This window comes from Thermobia domestica, chromosome 9 (assembly GCF_964235325.1).
Source record: "Thermobia domestica chromosome 9, izTheDome1.hap1.1, whole genome shotgun sequence".
In the NCBI taxonomy this organism is placed as follows: domain Eukaryota; kingdom Metazoa; phylum Arthropoda; class Insecta; order Zygentoma; family Lepismatidae; genus Thermobia; species Thermobia domestica.
Genome location: NC_137462.1, coordinates 144,810,596 through 144,829,862, shown reverse-complemented (window position 1 = coordinate 144,829,862; position 19,267 = coordinate 144,810,596). Strand labels below are relative to the sequence as shown.

The 19,267-nt window shown below is 34.8% G+C and overlaps 1 protein-coding gene across 4 annotated transcripts in view; it reads right to left on the bottom strand.

The window, feature by feature from the left end:
* LOC145695085 (arylalkylamine N-acetyltransferase 1-like) overlaps window positions 1–19,267 on the bottom strand; it is a 252,867-nt gene continuing 233,600 nt past the window's right edge. For 3 of the 4 annotated variants that reach the window (XM_081771966.1, XM_081771967.1, XM_081771968.1), the window contains one exon: window positions 1–1,154. In XM_081771966.1, coding sequence (XP_081628092.1) covers window positions 496–1,146 — 651 coding nt within the window. In that variant the 5' untranslated portion in view covers window positions 1,147–1,154 and the 3' untranslated portion in view covers window positions 1–495. Of the gene's footprint in view, window positions 1,155–10,441; window positions 10,588–19,267 lie in introns of those variants that run through there. The other variant, XM_081771969.1, reaches the window with a different exon arrangement.

The window sequence follows — 19,267 nt, the reverse complement described above, 5'->3', positions numbered from 1 at the left end:
TATTATAATTAGTTTAAAATTATTTGTTGGATTTACACAATTGTTCGTGGTGTATTTTTACAGTTTCAAGAAAGAAAAAAAAGAAGAAGCAAGACAATTTGGGCTTTATAGCTCTTTAGTATTTAGAAAATATTATGAAACGAATTAGTCCTTGTCTGTGAAACACTGTGTAGTACCGCATAATTTGACGTAGTTATATGACGGGTTCTCTCTCTCTCAAACCATTTTCCTAATACTTTCCAAATACTAGACAGCTATAAAATCCATATTTTATCTTATTTTTTTCGTTATTAAACTGTTATAATCTCATTATTAGTTGTGAAGAAAGAAAAAAAAGACATATTTTGAAGAAAGAAAGAAAAAAAATATATATATAAAATCCTGCGATATAAAGTCAGTCTCTTTCCGACGGCTGTATGGAACATTTTGTCAGAAGTCCTTTTCATAGTTTTGTACGAGCATTCATAAAAGTGTGCATTCTTTTCTGTGGAAATATTACAGTTCTTTAACATATGTTTTAGCTTCTGTGTGGGGAAGATCTGGACAAAGTTCCTGAACACCATTTCGTTTGTGCTCATTATATTTTAAAGAATATATTGGCTTTAACCCTAAACTTGCCACTGCCCTAGCTGAATAGTGACTTGTGCAATCAACTTTGATCAAAGGATATCCTTTCTTTATGGCTAAATTAAGACTGTCTTGCAACAGTTTTGTTGCAATACGTTGACCACGGCAAGCACTATCCACAGAAACGACACGCACTTCAAACAAACGATCTATATTAAATTTATTAAACGTATCAGCTTCATGACCCACTCGAGCAAGAAGACGTAGTATTTTTTGGAACTTTGGGTTAGGACATTGCTCGGCTTCCTCTTGCAGAGCTTCTTCATCCTCCACTCTCATTTCTCCATTGAGGCAGACTCCAAGGATTTGGCCTTCATTAGTAACAGCCATTAATGACAGGTTTTCTTGCAAGGATTTGCTGCAATACTCTTCTAGTTCTATGCAGGTTGTACAGTCTCCCATCAGATCCACAGCGACATTTAAAGGTTCGTCTCGGAAGAAGAACCGACGGAGGAAGTTGAGGACAGGTACAGTGTCTTTCACTGTGATTGGAATCACTGTGTAGGTTAACTTCGACATCTTTGTTTCTGAAATTAAAAGAAAGAAAGACCAACTTTAGTATTTGCCCCATATTTTATATTTACATAACTTTGATCAAATCACACAGTATCAAAATCATAGATGTTAGTAGAATCTATGGAGATGGAATGGTACTCCTGAAACTGGAACTTGTAGCTATAGTCCTATAAAAGATTATTTTTGTTGTCTTATGGGATATGGTTTTGAATAACATGGCTAACATCAAAATAAATTTAGCTTTACATTTAAGAATAGGGTATCTATATAAATTGATCTAAGACAATACACATTTTACGCAGTACAATGAAAAATATATCTTAAACAAGGTATAGTAATAAGTAAACATCTGTCCCACCAGTCAGATTGCTTGTAGTATAGTCACATTCGAAACTAAAGATTCTATTGTCAAATAATTTTGTACTGAAATTAATATAATTTTCAGCAACGCATAACAATAAATCAATTTACTCAAATTATTGGCAAGGAAGTTTCTTCAGAGAAAATGTTTTAGATCGTGACTAGCTTCGATATCAAAGTAATTTTTTGCAACGTTCGATTTGCAAGGAGGAAGGAATGTCTGTTTCTTCTGTTGGGATACTTTTCACTACCATAGATTTTTCACAGTGTTATCCTATAATTATTAGTTGTTTTGAAATTTAATGTCTCCGTTAGCACTAACTGTATCAAGATATGAGTATAGTAAGGATCTTCACGTCCAAATCAGCTCGCATGGGGAACTGATCTCGGGTCTTCCTCACGGAAAGTGGGAATGCGAGCCATTTACCTAGGATGCCACAAAGAAATTTTCAGAAATAAATATGCTTTTCGTTAATTTGACCTAAATTGTAATTACAATGACTGGAAAACCTTAACGATATCCTTAGAAACAAACAGCAATGCTGAACGTACACCAACAACAATGTGGATGTTTGCTCCTCAGGATTTCCTTAAACTGTTTAACAACATAGTGTCACTAAACGGAAGGATTATGTTCAGAAAATAACCAATAATTCATAATAAGTATATTTTCTATCATTTTTAACATATTTTGACGTATAAATGACAAGCAGTTTGGCTGCCGATTCTGCATCCGAATCCAAAGCACATTTCATGAACGACGAAACAGTTTTATCAGTTAAGACTGATCTTTTTCTAAAGAAATGCAATAGGCTGCTACTATCTGTGGTTTCTTGCTTGTATCCAGAGCGAAAATGGAGATTCAGAATTAAAGGGACAGTTGTTAATAGATACGGTCTAATCGGGCTTCATCACGAGAAAACAAGTTTCGAAAATCAACTTGAATTGAACTCAGGCCGTTTAGTGATCTTAATTACTTTATTGAGAGCAGTTGTCTTTACGTTTTAGGGGAAATTGAAAGAATGAATGATACGAAAACGGGTTCTTTCTGTGCCCATATCTTCGTGTAATTCACATCCTTTTTTTCTTTCTTGAACTTTTACTAACAGTAAGAGGACGCCGTCCCCCAACATTTCTACCCCTGCTCAAAATTATTACTGTAATTTTAACATAATATTAATCTTTTTTTTCATTGGAACATTCTCTTTTTCCATCCGTGTATTTGGTAATTCCAGCTACCTTCTTCAAAAGTAGAAAAGCTAAGAAAGAAAATTAATGTTGGAATTTATTACAAAATGTATTAATCATATGTTCTTGTAAGAGTAATGATTCATTGTTGCTGATTGGCTTGAAGTTTGAGTAATGTTGCCAGATTAAACTTCAAGAAGTCAATCAAAATCAACAAATAATAAATTTTGCAATAAGTTTTAGGAATTTAGATTGTTAAGTCGCTTAACCATTTTTTTTTACAAAGGAAAACAACAGAACTATTGGAGTATACAGATTAACAAATAGAACTTAATATAAAAGATCAATATTTATAATGAGCATATTCTACTCAATTATTGAAACATTATTTTCAATAAAACAGATCTTGAACTAAAATTCTGTAATATTACTGAATAATAGTTTTTCTATGTTCAGAAATATACACTGGTCATTATTCTTTGCATTTCTGCGTCATTACTGATTGTGGTAGATAGTTAACATTCCCCAAATTACTTATAAATGTATATTGTGTAGACCAGAGATGCCCCAACGACTTCGGCGCAAATCTCAAATTTACTATTCTGACTCCCCAAATGTACCTTTCTTCACCTCCAAATTTACCATTTTTCAGTTTGATTGTACCGTTTTTAAGGAAACTTATGTCCCACCAAATTTTCTCATGGGCCCAAAGCACGTCTATGTCATCTCTGGTGTAGTCAATTTACTGTATTAATATTAATTATTAATCTTTATTTTCTTTAATGATGCCCTTATGAATGCTTATTACTATCTAGTGTTATTTTAATTAGAAAATCAGTAGATTTTGTTTGATTTCGGACCTACTACACATTTAGGAGAATTGAATTTTATTTCCTAATGGAAATACCTAGAATATAAACAATACTTAGTACTCGGCCAACTATTTAATAGAATAGTCACGCTGCGTACTGAACTATTTTTTTTTCTTCATTGCCAAATTATTCTGGTTTCGATTGGTATTTAGTGCTAAATTTCTTGAGGATTAAATTTGTTCGTTTGCTTGAGTTAGTAGACGAGTCAATATAATATTATATACAGGGTGTCAGTGTCTCAAAAGTCCCTTGGCATAGGGTAACTCTGTTATTATCAGACTTACAACAAAATGTAAGAGGGGAAACTGTATCCAAATATGATGTTTTCAATCTAAAGTGAAAGATTTTCTTTTAAGTCGGAGGAGCCGTTTGGGCTGTACACTCTTTATGCGCCCAATGTTAAATGAAAATGCAACGTTGCCATTTACATGGATCCACAACATAAAGTGAATGGGGGCATTTTTGGAATGTGGACTGACCATCAACATGTCAGCCTAAAAGACAGTAACTGCATTCACTTATGTTGTGGATCCAGGGAAATGGCAACGTTGCATTTTCATTTAACATTGGGCGCATAAAGAGTGTACAGCCCAAACGGCTCGTCCGACTTAAAACATTACTTTAGATTGAAAACATCATACTTTGAGGCGGTTTCTCTTACTTTTGTTGTAACTCTGATAATAACCGAGTTACCCTACGTCAGGGGACTTTTGAGACACCCGATATATATATATATAATTGGCTTGTTTTCTCACGTGGTTACAAATAGTTTACGATGCTGAAACATAATGGACAGTTTACTGAGACTGGCGGGAAACAACCAAGTGTTAGAGAATCAGTCCGGTACAATATTTTAAGTTCCTTAAGCATACGAGTATAAGAAAGAAGGAAATACGTAAAAAGTGAATGTTGTAAATAGTCCAACATAATAATAATAATAAAATATTTTATGAAGCTGTTTAAGGAACGAAAAATCTTCGACCAGTATCTCAGAATTAGCTTAATATAAATTAAAATAGATTATAAGCTTAATATAATCTATATAGATTCAACGATTAGAGTAACTTCGTACAAGATTACGTGGTCCATATAAATACAAACATCAACACAAAGATTCGTGAAAAATATAATAAATACAGCGGTATTTAGATTCGTGCAATGGTAAAATCACGTTTCTCTAAAATTAAAAACTAACGACAAACGACTAACAGCAAAAGATTTTTCAAGTAACTTTCTATTGCGTGTTATTTCTTCAACAGGAGGATATATATTTCTTGTTTTGGTATGCGTTAAGATTTTTTAAAGTAGAAACAAGAACTTCTTTCATCACACGAACATGTTAAAAAAAATAAGCAAAAGCAAGAAAAAAGTTAATTCCAAGAATACCTAAAAAAGATAAACCATAGTGCTCAATTTTATGCTTGTGTATCAAGTTTTTCTTCCGTCTTTTCCTTCTTTTTCCGTACTCCTTATTCGATACAAAGTTTGTGAAATATGAATCCTATTTATATGGTCACCCAAATTTGATGATTAGAGTCGATTTGGTTATTTTGGAGTTTACCTTTTTTTTTCTTCTTTCTTTTAACACAGCGGCTATATAAGATGTAACATGATATCCGAACCACTCGAGCTTCCACCGTAAATCGAAACCCGTGTCTTCCAGAATTGCGTATACTAACTATACAGGGTATACAGAAATGTGTCACAATAGATTCCTCACATCAAAATAAGAAGTTCATATGGATCTGTGCTTAAAAGTGGATAGTTTCGGAGTTACAGGCTGCCGAAGACATGAAATAAGTGAACTTTGAAAGTGCGTAGCTCCACTAGTATGGGAAATCACATTAATATTTTTCAGTTCCTAGTTAGATGAGCTTAACTATAGTCAATATTAAAATATTGCATCATAGTAAAGGCCACTTCCAAACGTGGTGCCGTGATGAAAAAAAAAATATTAATGTGATTCATATCAGCATTAATGAAATGAAATGAAATCTTTGAGATTCACGTCCCACATTTATACCGGTTAGGCTAAAGGAGACGGTGATGATGAGTAATGAATGAAATGCTGGAATGAAGAAAATGGAAGGAAATGGGGAACCCCGAGAAAACCCACGCACACGGTGTTTGTCCACCACAAAATTCATTTGGCGGGGGCTGGGAACGAACCCGGGATCCCAAACACCAGAGGTGTACATATCAACATTAATGAAACTATTTCAAATATAATAGGGTCTAATGAAGATAGTAATTCCCCCTTCCTCTCGATTTACAACCGACAAAAAGTCTGAACAGTTGAAGATTAGTCCGAAATAAATTACGATATCTGCATATTATTCTATTGGAATATTTAAAACATTTACTTATTGAATTAAAGCCAAAAGACAAAATTATCTTTAAGTGATGGGGATAATTTGAAAACCCCTTTTCCAATTAAGGCGAGATGTTTACGTGAAATCGAGAAAATTCTGACAAAATAGAAGCTAGTAATAATCCTACCAAACGATACATGACATGCAATTGAACAGTTATACCTAGGTTCATAAAACACCCTGTTTTATCAACATAAATACTTACTGTTTTTATCTTTTTTCCTGTAAGTGTACACAGTCATCATTTTCGAACTTTGTAACTAGAACAAATGCTTTGCAAGTCATTAAACTATTGTACTTCCAACGTAAACATTTTACGAGACGCAACTGACTACGCGAACGCGTTACTACCAATCATTTAGTTACTCCACAGACACGACAGTCTACTTGGCAACAAGAAGTGTTGAAGTTGTTGGTGCCAAGTTATCGGTTCATTGCTATATTTCTTGAAACACTAACATGATTATGCTGTATTTAAACAGTACTGAACAATCTAAATAAATATGTTAACGTACTTGTTACAAAAGAGTTTAACAAAACGTATGACAGCTTATCGAATTATTTAATTATTTTCAAATGAAGCTTTGTCTCTTTTTTTCATTTTTTTAAAAATTATTTATTTATTTATTTATTTATTTATTTATTATGGTGACAAAATTGTGAATTCCACTATAATGTAAACAAGTAGTATCGTTACGTGCACACCATTTGAAGGTGTTTGGCTTCTATAGCGAGGTGTTTTCCCAATTAACACTGAAACCGGAAGTAGCGATTTAGTTCTACCACTTCCGGTTTTAGTAGACAGAGTGGGATATATTCGTCGGATGTCTAATCGATTGCAGGAAATCGCTTCTCGCGACCGTTTGTGCTCTATAGTAGTCAAAGAAGAAATCGGAAATAGTTGATTTCTTCCACTTCCGGTTTCAATATCAAGTCTTGTTCCTTACTTTTGATCCTCTATAATCTGACTGAAAATGCTGATCCGTCAGGTAGGCATATTTCTTGGGATGTTTTGTCTCCTGGATGGACATATGAACTGAGCAAATATATAAATGAGTTTCGGTAAACCAACTTATCAATAAATGGTTTGAAACAGTAGTTCTTAAACTAGAGTCTGCAGTACATTTTCAACATTTTTTATTTTATTTTATTTTATTTTATTAGATTCTACTGATAACTCCGTTTTTATTAAAATAGTCAAGTAACAATTCAAAAGTCAATTTCCTCTATTATCAATTGGCTAAACTCAAGGCCAACGAAAGGGCCGGGTGAGGATTGCAACCACACAAGGCGCCAAATTTTAGGGGATTTTAGGGGCGTCAAATTCACTACGATGGTTAAGCTCCAATAATTATAATTTTGCTTGCAAACGGCAGACTCAGACATGGGCCTGTTCAAATTACGTAGCATCTGTAGTTACTACTTCGTGTTAGGCTTCAATCAATCTGGGATTGTTTTTCTAAGTCCACCATAACAAATTTTTCCCCTTAATAAACTCAGAAGATTTCAATGTTGATGAATCTTGTATGTATGATGCTTTACCGTAAATTTATCGCCGCGTATTAATAAACAACAAACGAAAAAAGATACTTTGCCACCATCACATCAGGTGCACGTACGAAGAGAAAAACGTAGGAAAATGATTTCATTGAAATATAATTAATAGAAACCAGAGCATTTGCCTGAGTTGAGGCGCCCGGGGCGAGACGCATTTATTGACTATTATCAGTGTATATACATATGGTTATTTTTCTTCTGTTTTTTTTTTTTTTAATGTAAGAACACATGTATATAAGAGAGGAAACAAGAAGTGTTTTATTATTATTATTATTATTTCAGATTCTATTATTATTATCTTAACGCACTGATAATTTACCCATACATATTGTACTTGGTTTCCGATTTTATATTATGAAATTAATGTATCAAAGCAGTAAATACCAATTCAATTACCAACCCTGACATCCCTTGCCAATCCAACATTATGTCACAACCCCCACTGCCAAAAAAGAAGGAAAATAAACAATACAACTGTTCAATAAAATTTCCATTAAAATGACACATGTGCTACTTACTCACTAATGCAGGTAAATGTAATTAAGTGTTTTAAAATACGCAGTGTTATTATGAAAGTTGTAATTTATTATTAGGCCTAGACATATTTAGATACACTCTATACCTCCGTGTGCGGGGGCTGATGGTGGAGGACGGAACACCAACATTCACCTGTCCTTGAGCGTGGTGGGGGGAAAAACTTCTTCTTTTTCCTATCCGCTTATGTGGAACAGAGAATAGTAACTAGCGCGTGTACCTTTAATGCACATAATCCCGAGTTCGATTCCAGCTGGAAGAGCTTTAAACTGTGATCGAACATTACGCTGGTTCGAATTCCACCTTAAACTAGAGATCCACTCTCACATAGTCTCTGTGTTGAAAAGAGATACTAAACTTGAGCAAGCAAGATAACTGTGTAGTTACAAGGAGGCTGTACTAATTATAGAAAACAGTTTTATGTAATTTACATGGGGTGGTTTTAACAGAATGTATATGTAAACAGATGAATGTCAAAAGCAATATCCTTAACAATAAAAGCTATGAAGTAGCAATGATCGAATGAAGAAGGTATGAATTGGTGGAACACAGTGGTAGTAAATTAAGCTGCCAAAAACATCTAATATGGAAGTATATCTAAGACAGGTCTATACATAACAGCATACCGGTAGTAATTTATTTCCAATTCAACCACTGCGAAATAGAACTTCCATATAATCTTGATGCTGAAAAAGGACTTCGTAGTGCAGAGCAGGTTAACTCAGGGCGCATTAACGTTAAGTATAGTTGGCATATGATAATAATGAACACGTAGAATGTAACTCGTAATTCTTTTCGTCATTCTATGTTGAATATGTTCGATTATGTTGCGACTTAGATTCATCTTATAAGCCTTTAATTCCCTTTCAATGTCTTATCATAAATGCTTTCCAAAATCCAAATTCCGAGAGCGCCTTCACGGATAAAATGGCTGACACTTCTCCGGTTTGCGATTATTCTCGTTCCTAGTAGGGATTCATGAAATTCGATACGTTTAAACTTATGTCCGCGTTTTGAATTATCTCCGCGCTAGAGAAGAAGAATAAAAAATTGGTCCTCGTTAGTGCTTCACAGAGTAAGTGGAATGGGCCGAATAAGTGTAATCTAATTTTGCTTAACGGCTCACATGAATTATTGAAGTTTTCGATTCGTAACTAGCAGGTTCCGGGTTCGAATCTCGTGGACAACTATACCAGAAAGTTTCTCCAAGATTGTTGTTCAATTCTAGGAGTCGAATGTTGAGACGGTATCTTTAAAGAAGACCCGGCGTCATTTACTCCTACAGTTCTTTCCATTGTTTCACTGGTATATTGCTCCCAGAGGAAATTGCTTCACAGCTCTGTGTGAAACTAATTATATATATATTAATAAATGAACGAATCTTTCTATTCCTTGGTATTGCAGTACAAGAGAAATATAGCCGGCAAAACGCACTTTATCTACTGTATGTGAACAGCTATCCTTTGCTATTATTTCCGAAACGGGAGTTCAGTACTACATAATTCAAGTATCTTCCCAATTGTCTCAACAACTCTGTACCTCACTGGGAATCTATGTGCACTAACCATCGACTACACAGAATTATACAAAAACGCTGCTTGCACAGTGATCGTGTCTAAATTTCATGAAGATATGATAGTCATCGAAGATAAAGCATGAGACTTCTCAATAGCTAACAGTGATGTAGCTGTGTGTATGTTCACATACAATTCTACGTATAACGCATAGACCGACCCATTTTATAGGAAGTTAGTGCCCTGCTTTTAGTAAAGAAGGTACCTAAACTACTGGGACAACGGAAACTAAAAAAATACATACATACATACACACATATATATATACATACATACATACACACACACACACGTATATTATATATATATATATATATATATATATATAAAAACAGACCTGAAAGCTTTAAAGCAGAAAATAGTAAAAGATCGTTTAAAAAAGTAGCTAAAACATTTGAAGTCTGTGCCAAATCAGACAAATTAATGTCTAATATAAACTTATAGTTTTAATGGTAATTTTATTAGGCATTCATTTGTTTCACTTGGTACAGGCGACTTCAAACATTCTTATTGACAGTAGTAACTTTTAAGCGCTTATTTATTGCTATTTTCTGCTTTTATCTGTTTTTCTTTTTAAAGAAACAAAATTAACTTTCTGTATAATGTCAAACATACTGAACCTTTTAATGTTCCAATTGAAGCAGCAAACGTTATAAGATTTGTTGTGAAACTAGGTAACACATCTCAACGACAAAATTAATTTCATACAACTAGTGTATATAATTTGCGCGCATTTATAAAAGTAACCACTCTTAAAGTTTATCTAAAAATAAATCAATTTCCCTATACTCTTAACATTAAATTAACTAAGCTTTATAAGTTAAACATTGGTTTTACTTACGCGTTCTGTGTAAATAGATTACTGTAGGACAATTAAGTCTGTATTTCTTTGGAAACTACTGTAAGCTTTTATATGCAAAAGCAAAACAGTGTATTTACTTACATAGCTGTTGGAAATCCCGGGCTAGTCAGTTTATAAAAGAAATGTAGGTGGTTAGCCTCAGGGTTTCCTCAAATTGCTCACAAGTGAAAATTTCGTGTATAGGGGGAAAAAAAAAGTAAATCCATTAGGACCTTAAATCTGACTCAATTGTAGAAATAACCAGCGTTAAAAATAGAAAAAAAAAATCCAGATAGTGTCATTCATTCATACTTAACAGTTGTTCGGTATCGGCTTATTTCCGTTGAAAATTTAGTTAGTAATGTGAAAGTGGAAAATGAATGACCTCAACTAGAATGGGCCATTCGTTACATGACATGACAGGAAATCCCTGGGATCTAGGTTCAATCTGATTCAGCCTTTGTTCGACATTTGAGGCGCCTAGTATCAAAATCCATTTCGCCTAGTTTCGAGTAATCTCGCAAAACGTGCAGTGAAGCTTCATATACACGTCTACAAAGTCTCATACTTGAACTAGTTTTTTTAGTATGAAATATTAAGTTTTTAAAACAAAATTCTATTTCCATGGAATTCCTTTAGATCAAGCATGTAACAAGTGATAAATAACACAACTTCGGTAAAAAAAAAAAAAAAAAAGATTTGGCGGTTTTTATTTCTTAAATTTTAGCAAACAACTCGACAACAAAAATTTTGCTTCTGGATCGAATATAAAAAACTCTAGTAGGTAACTTAGCCATTGGTGGATCTAGCCCGGAGCCAAAGGGGTCAGAGAGCCAGGAATACCCAGATACTTCATGAAACTCCGATTTTCTTTTTCCACTGTATTTAAAAAGTACGTTCAAAATATTACTATCTTTTCTGAATTAATAGCCAAAATCCGTTAGAATACCTTGTACGTTATAACTGCATTTTCTGAAGTCTCGCCAAACAATAAATTACGATATGGGCGGGGGTGTGCAGTACTTGTTTCAAGGCAGAGCAATTCATCCACTATATATTTATGAAAGTAGTTTGCAGGGGGGGAAAAACCTTCTTCTCCAATTGTGAAAGTTTATTAAATGAGAATTATTACCCTTACTTTTTTTTCTTTTAAAGAGAATTTGGCGTAATTTAATTCAATTCATTCCTGATGATATTTCGTTTCCTGAGATTGAAGCAGCTTTTATATATAAAACGAGTGATAGAATAAATATTTGTTTTCTTCATGTAGCGTTTTAAATTTCCTCTATTGGTGGATTTAAAAAAAAAAGTACGAAGCAGGAGCGATTATGTGGAGACAGCGGGCATGATATATTGATATAATTTCTGACTTTTTTTTTTTTTTTTTTTTTTTTAAGTGTCCTCTAGATGGGAGCAAATCTTGTGGATATAACATCCTCATAAATATGTTACATTTAACTCTAACGTAAGAGTTAGACATTTCAGCATTTAATTTAAGAAGAAGAGACTAAACAAAATAATTGTAATAAATCAAGTTAATGAGAAACTGGTTTTCCCGTTAAACAGCTTTTTATGAACTGTACGAGTAATAAATAGTTGTCGGCCCATCTGAAGATCATTGAGTATTTCAGATGATATAAAGGAGACTGACCACCAGCTAAGCTCAGTATTTCAGAGCTTTATAATTTGTCTTGAAATTTGTCCCTCATCCGTCTTTTTTTGCATGAAGTTCTTATTTTGTCACCATCCCACATGAGTGGTTTACAGGACACAAAAGTGACAGTGAAATACAGACATTGCTATACAATAACAGTCTATTTTATCAATGTTGTTCACGTTAAGACAATAGACACTGTGGGCCTTATGCAGAATCGTTCTAACACGTGATTAGTGCCATACTAAAGAGTTCGACTAACGTATTTCCTGCAGTAGTCAGGGGTTTAGTGTGACGCTAATCATACGTCAAAACTACTCTGCATAAGGTCCTGTATTTCTGGACGAATATTTTCTTTTCTTTCTTTTCTTATAAAGGAACTTCTAATTTTAACAATGCTTACATTATTTTAAAGCTTATACATTTATCTATTTTTCTACGTGATAGTATTTCAATCAAGTATTTCATTTTTTTTTTTTGTGTGTGTGTGTAGGTGCTGTGATAATTTTTCTATACTAATGTCGTACCAGCTCGCTATCATGTATTTGAGGAAGAGTTGAACCTCCCTTATCTTTCACTTCATTGTCGTTACTGAAGCGCGTTCCGTCCCAAATTTTTATTCAACTTAGGAACCAAATGAAATGAAATATTTTAAGCTTTACGTCCCACGGTTATGCCGGTTAGGCTAAAGGAGACAGTGATGATGAGAGATGAATGAAGTGGTGAAATGAAGAAAGTGGGAGGAAACTGGAGAACCCCGAGAAAATCCACGAGCACGGTGTTTGTCCACCACAAAGTCCACACGGCGCGAGCGAACCAGGGACCCCAAGCACAACTACCACTGAGCCACCGCGCCCCCAACTTAGGAACCAAGGTGCTAGTCATTGGTTTGTTCAACCTTCGTGACTGTCTTGCCTGAAATTGTCTGTCTTCCGCTTTCTTCGTCGTGAATTTTAGTACGATCAGCTGCAAACTCCCTATCGCCACTTGACGACGTTTTTGACACCAGTGCATGACTTGCGATGAATTTCAATCGGTTTAACGCCTTTTGCGATCAAAAATCGAATAACCGTACGAACTTCGCACTTGGTGGTAGCGCCAAGCAGGAGCTCCCGTTACAGACGGGTGCCAAAGTGCCAAGCCAAGACTGAGCGTCCCAGCGAGTTGCGCGCAAGCTTGTTTGGGACTAGAGGGTAAACAACAAATACAGCAGTGTTGTCAACAACCGCACGAACAATTCCCTGCATCCCAGTGAGATCTTACTTTTGGGGTTACCCTCGTGCATCAACTTATGAGAATCAAGAAAGTCTGCAAGAAAAGGTTTCATTGACCATCCAATTTATATATTTCAGAATTGACATTGTTATTGTGTATACTTAACTTCGATCTTGCTATATACCTATTATTTTCACCCGGGAAAAATGAAATGAAATCTTTAAGTTTTACGTCCCACGATTATGCCGGTTAGGCTAAAGGAGACGGTGATGATGAGAAATGAATGCAATGATGGAATGAAGAAAGTGGGAGGAAACGGGAGAACCCCGAGAAAACCCACGAGCACGATGTTTCTCCATCACAAAGTCTACACGGCGCGAGCTGGGATCGATCCAGGGACCCCAAGCACCGGAGGTGCATGCTCTACCACTGAGCCACCGCGCTCCCACTATTTTCACCTGGAATATGGGAGAGGGGTTAGATTGTCGATGGGAGCTCAAATGTTCGAACCCCGGTTCAGCTGTGTATATTTTTATTCCATTGATTTACATGGGGAATTATTTTTCGATTTTCTTTGAAATGAAATGAACGGGAATTTTATTGATTTGATTCAATTGATTTCTTCTCCAAAGCCTATTTAAATATCTTGCCTTTTCACAATAAATTTACAATATATATATATATATATATATATATATATATATATATATATATATATATATATATATATATATATCGGTTATATTAAATTTAATTACCGTACTAGGTATTAATATTATACACTAAAAATTTAACGTTCAAAAAGTGAGGGACATTTTAAAATATATTTGACAATGAAATCAGTAAAATCCAACCATCAAAATTCCAGATCATTTATAAGAAAAGGGGGGTGAGAGAAAATCTTACTGGTACTACAATCAGTGGGCTAAAAAAAAATGGCGTACGTATTCAACAAAGTTAAAACCTCAAAGCAAGAAATAATCTGAGTACAAACTATTACATCTTTATGCAAAATACACGAGAGAAAAGCATTTTGAAGATTCGGAAGTTACTGAATTTTGTAATTTACACTTAAAAAATACATCAAACCGCCTCGTAGAATAATACCCGCCTAGATGACGCATGTTCAACTGGGCGACGTGGACTCGCAATGAAATTTTATTTTTTGACTCATAAACAGGTATTCGTTACCTCTCTAAATGAAATAATAATATTAACAATAATAATAAAACGATAGTCTAAAAGTATTCTTACTTGGAAACTTGACACAGGTTTAAGATAATATGAAATCCAGTAATACATATCTTTTCCCTTCTAGTACATTGCCATTTGATCTTACCAGATTTCCAGCGAACGTGTTGAAGAGAAGGAGGTTCAGTTCTCCCAGCTTACCACTGGACACGCCCGTACAATGCAAATTTGTTGTATACTTTATTTTAAGAAGTTGATCCAATGCAAACAAAATAAGAAAGAATGAAAGTACCACCTTTTATATGTATGTAGTACATTGCACACAGTTCAAGTTTGTGGCCTCAGCCAAATCGGCCGATTACTTCATCATCCAAAATGCCAGTCGTGACTCGTGATAAACGTAAGTTTGTGCAAGGATAACCAGACTATTTTCCTAACATGTATCTGGACGTGTTAGCACTTGAAATGGAGGTTGTATAATATCACTGACGGAAATATATTCTGAAGCCACACTATGAATAAAACCTTTTTCTATTTTCTGTTACAAAAATGCTAGTGTTATTTATTACCTTTCGAATAAAACTTGATTTCAAATCTTCCAGTTTAACGTCCCACGTATATGCTCTTTATGCTAAGGGGGACGGATGATTAATGATGGAAATGAATAATGATGGAAAAATTGCTGGAATGAGAATGTGGGAGTATCCCGAGAAAACCCACAGACACGATGTTGTCCACCACAAACGTACTTGTCCAGGGACCACACGCACCAGAGTTAAGCGCTCTAGCCACCGTGAGAGCAAAACTTGAATCGAGTTTTACCTTCTTAAAGTTATCATTCAATAGCGTACTCACTTGTAGTCAAATTGTTAGCTTACGTGCAACCATTATTACTAGGTTTGTCTTTGATGGTGTGCGTAGTTTATTCTGTTCAGAGGTTTCCATTGGAATTCGGCGATACGCACGTTTATTATTATTATTATTATTATTATTATTATTATTATTATTATTATTATTATTATTATTATTATTATTATTTGGAAGGAAAATAAATTGTTATACAGACTGATAGTATATTAATGTTTTATCCAAAGTTAAGCATAAGAAGAATTATGGAATATTAATAAGAAATCTGGTATAACAATTTAACATTCAAGAGTATCGATTTCAAATCATATTAACCATAAGCCTATGTAAGAATAACAAACATTGTCCACGATAATAAAAGGATTTAATAGACATGTTTACGTGCTACTCATATGAAGATTGAGGATTTCTGCTAAAGTTTGTCTCCTGCTTGTAAATGCTCACTTCTTTTATTATTTAAGAGGAATGAACCATCTTTAATATGGATACAAGCTATTCTCTGCTTGTTATCGAGAAAGTTTATAAACGACAAGAACCAAACTGTCGGATAAAGGCGTCGTACAAAATCGTATCTTGCTCGAGTTTCTTTTTTTAATTTTTCTTTTCTTCGAAGACTATTTGTACTTAATATGTTAATAATTATTAGCTTATATTATTTAAATTAAAGTGTATCAGATAAAGAAGAAAAAATGCAATGTGATTTGTCTTATCTAATTTTTCGACCCCACACACCTAATTGTAACTTTGAATTTTAATGTTGCTTTTTAGCACCAACGCTACTTGGAGCTACAGCTTAACGTAGAATCCAAATCTCCGAATAATATGTAGGCGTACTCCCATCAAAATGTATGAGCATAACAGGTAGATCATTTATCGCATATTTAATATTTTGATGCGCTTTGTTTAATTTTGATAAAGTTATTCCCTTCAATATCGTGATTCAATCACAACCCTCCCCCTCTTTTCGTCTATTGTACACTCATGTCCAAAATGATTGTCGCATATCTATAACTGTCTTCTTGTAAGAATATAATTTGATAATGATTTTGCAGGGTACTTTTTTTTTAATACTGATACTACGTGTATAATCCGGAAATGTATATTTGTGGTATATTTCATAGGAAAAGAATTATAAATACGAAAATTAGAATGACTAGAACAAAATGTTGCTAAATGGACAAGAAAGTTTTATTGTTCTTATTTACTGCTCTTTTGACATGAAATTCGCCACATACATGTCTTTGCCGATTGTACACATAGGGTAAATGTGCCAGTCCTCGACCACCTAACTCATTTTCTTATCGTCCTTAATCGTTTTTCACTCAATGGAATAACTTAGGAGGATGCAAGTAGCTCACGTGTGTTCCTAAAACTATATTTTATTTATACATTATCCAAAATTGAGATAACTTATACCATTTATGTAATATTAGACGGAGAAACACCAGTAACTGATTTCTTTTAGTGTTCGACCATTTTTCGTTAATGTTCGACCGCCTACTGTTTAGTCATCGACCACTACTCGGTTAATGTGCTTTTAATTACAGTATGAAGGCTAAAGTATAACTTTACCAAACTAATAGCATCTGTAGATGTTACACAATTAGTTTTTCAGGTATAACTTCGCAGTTTCGCACAATAGTCGCTGAGATTAAGTAATTTTGTGATAGTTTTGTCAAGAAAGAGACGACCAAATTCATTTAAGGTTCAGTGGAATGCAGCACCAAACATGCTTCGTCTTCTCTGGGTTGAACGGCTATAAACCCCATCTTCTAAATTCGTTTTTAATTACTAATTGTGTTGCTACCTTGTATATCACTCTTTTAATTAGTGGTGCAGAAATAACACGTGTAACATTTTGCTCAGTTTCCATGTAGAACTCTCGAAAACGATTTGAACACCGATACGTCGCAGAGTTGAAGAATATGTGTGCTGTTTGGTGGAAGGCAGTAGAATACTATAGCATTTCTAGAACAAAATTCGGTGACTTCCATTGCCAAGCGAGTCTTGTGGCCGTCGATTAGCAGAAGGACTGGTTTCCTAATAGAGGGATCATTCACCCATTTTAGGAAGCCGTTTGCTATCCATTCGTAGTGTTTCACTTCGCATCCAGCCGCTATCTGACCTGACCCGCCTATGAAAATCTCTGAAGAAACTGCACTGATGATGTCCTTTGGAAGATGTCTTACATACAGATATACGACCATCGGGGATACAATTTCTCCTGCTGCGGAAAAAGTGCAAAGCAGTGTTAATGTTTCTTTTTCGTTGCCCTTCATCTCGTACATATTTTTCCACGCTTTGGATCCCAACGCTTTTCTTGATTTGGGACACAGTTGAAAGGTAGATTCATCAGCATTAAATATTCGCTCAGAATCATTTAGAATATCAGATTGTCCCGTTTGTTTCAAGTATTTCTCAAGGTCCTAAAACCACAAGCGAATGTTTCCCTCGGTTACAGCGTATTGCGCTTGTTCAAAGTTTAGGGACACGATTTGTGCGTGTCTTCTCAAGTAAGTGTAGTACCAGGTTTCACCAGCTCGATTGTCTTTGAACGGCGTTTTGCGTTTTTCTGAATCGACATTTTTTTAACAGTGTTCAGAAGATCGTATTTCTTCTGTAGAAAGCTCTTATGCTCACATTAAGGAGCCAGTTTGCTAATCCCTCTTCTTCTTTCTGTGTTAGGTATGGTTCTGGATCTATTTTTCGCTTTTTGGGACTGTGACCATGAAATTTATTCATCAGCGTTACCTGAGGAATTCCATAGATTACTGATGCCTTTCGTATGGAGCGCTTTTTTTTTTTTTTTTTTTTTTTTTTTGCGTCCAGAGCTTTTTGTAGATCCTCGTTTGAATAAGCTGTCAGTTTAAGCTTAGGCCTACTCACTCATTAACTCTGAAAGAAACAAAACTTCTTAAGGACATGCAAGGAAAACAGATGTATTCCAGACGTAAGCTGATAGTAGCTATTCCGCTAACAATATTTGAATGCGTTCCACGACGAAGCGAGAATAGTGTTGTTCAATATTAAACGAATTTGACCAAATATAATAAATTTATTATTCAAATTAAATGTCATACCCTAACAGTGCCAAAATTTTCCATGAAAATGTTGGGAAACTACATGAATATTCAGTTACTTGAATTTGAATTTATTTTATGGCCTTTAGGCAACTACGGTTCCGACCGGGATAGGTTGGGAAAGAGGATGTTGGAAGTTAGACGCCCAGGGCCTATTTTGATGATACCATCCCAGCATTTGCATGGTGTGACTGAGGAAAAACTCGAAAGAACTCAATCAAGATGGTCGACCGCTGGGACTGAACCGAGGACCTTTTGAATGCTAAGCCAACGCTTTACTATTTTTTTCAAAGTTCGTATCAGCCGAGACATTAAACCTGATTTCTCCTCGAGCCAATTGGAGGTAATCCAATCCTGACAGGGACACGAACACAGAAATATCGAGGACAATTAAAAATAACCTTACTCTTGAGAGGGATTCGAACCCTCAGTGGATTGCCTCTTCATCATTACCACTGAGCCACGGCCATTCGGTGAATATTCGTGTATTAACGGTAAGACTCAGCAGATGATTATACAAATGTAAGTTGATCACTGAATTAGTGTTTGAATCAAGAAATTCTGCAAGAAAGTACAAACGCAAAGCATGGTCGGATACTGAGAAAGAAACAGCTAATCTTCGACCAGTACAAATGTATTACGAAAAATAGTGGTCGAACACTAGTAAATGTTTTCGTATTCCATTATAACTTCAGAATTGGTAACTAGGTACTCATTTCATGCAGATAAATCGAAAGTTAGTCGTTATTGTTATTTCTACAATTTTTCAGTGCTCGACCACCCTGTGGTCGAACACTAGTTAACGAAGAATATTTCATA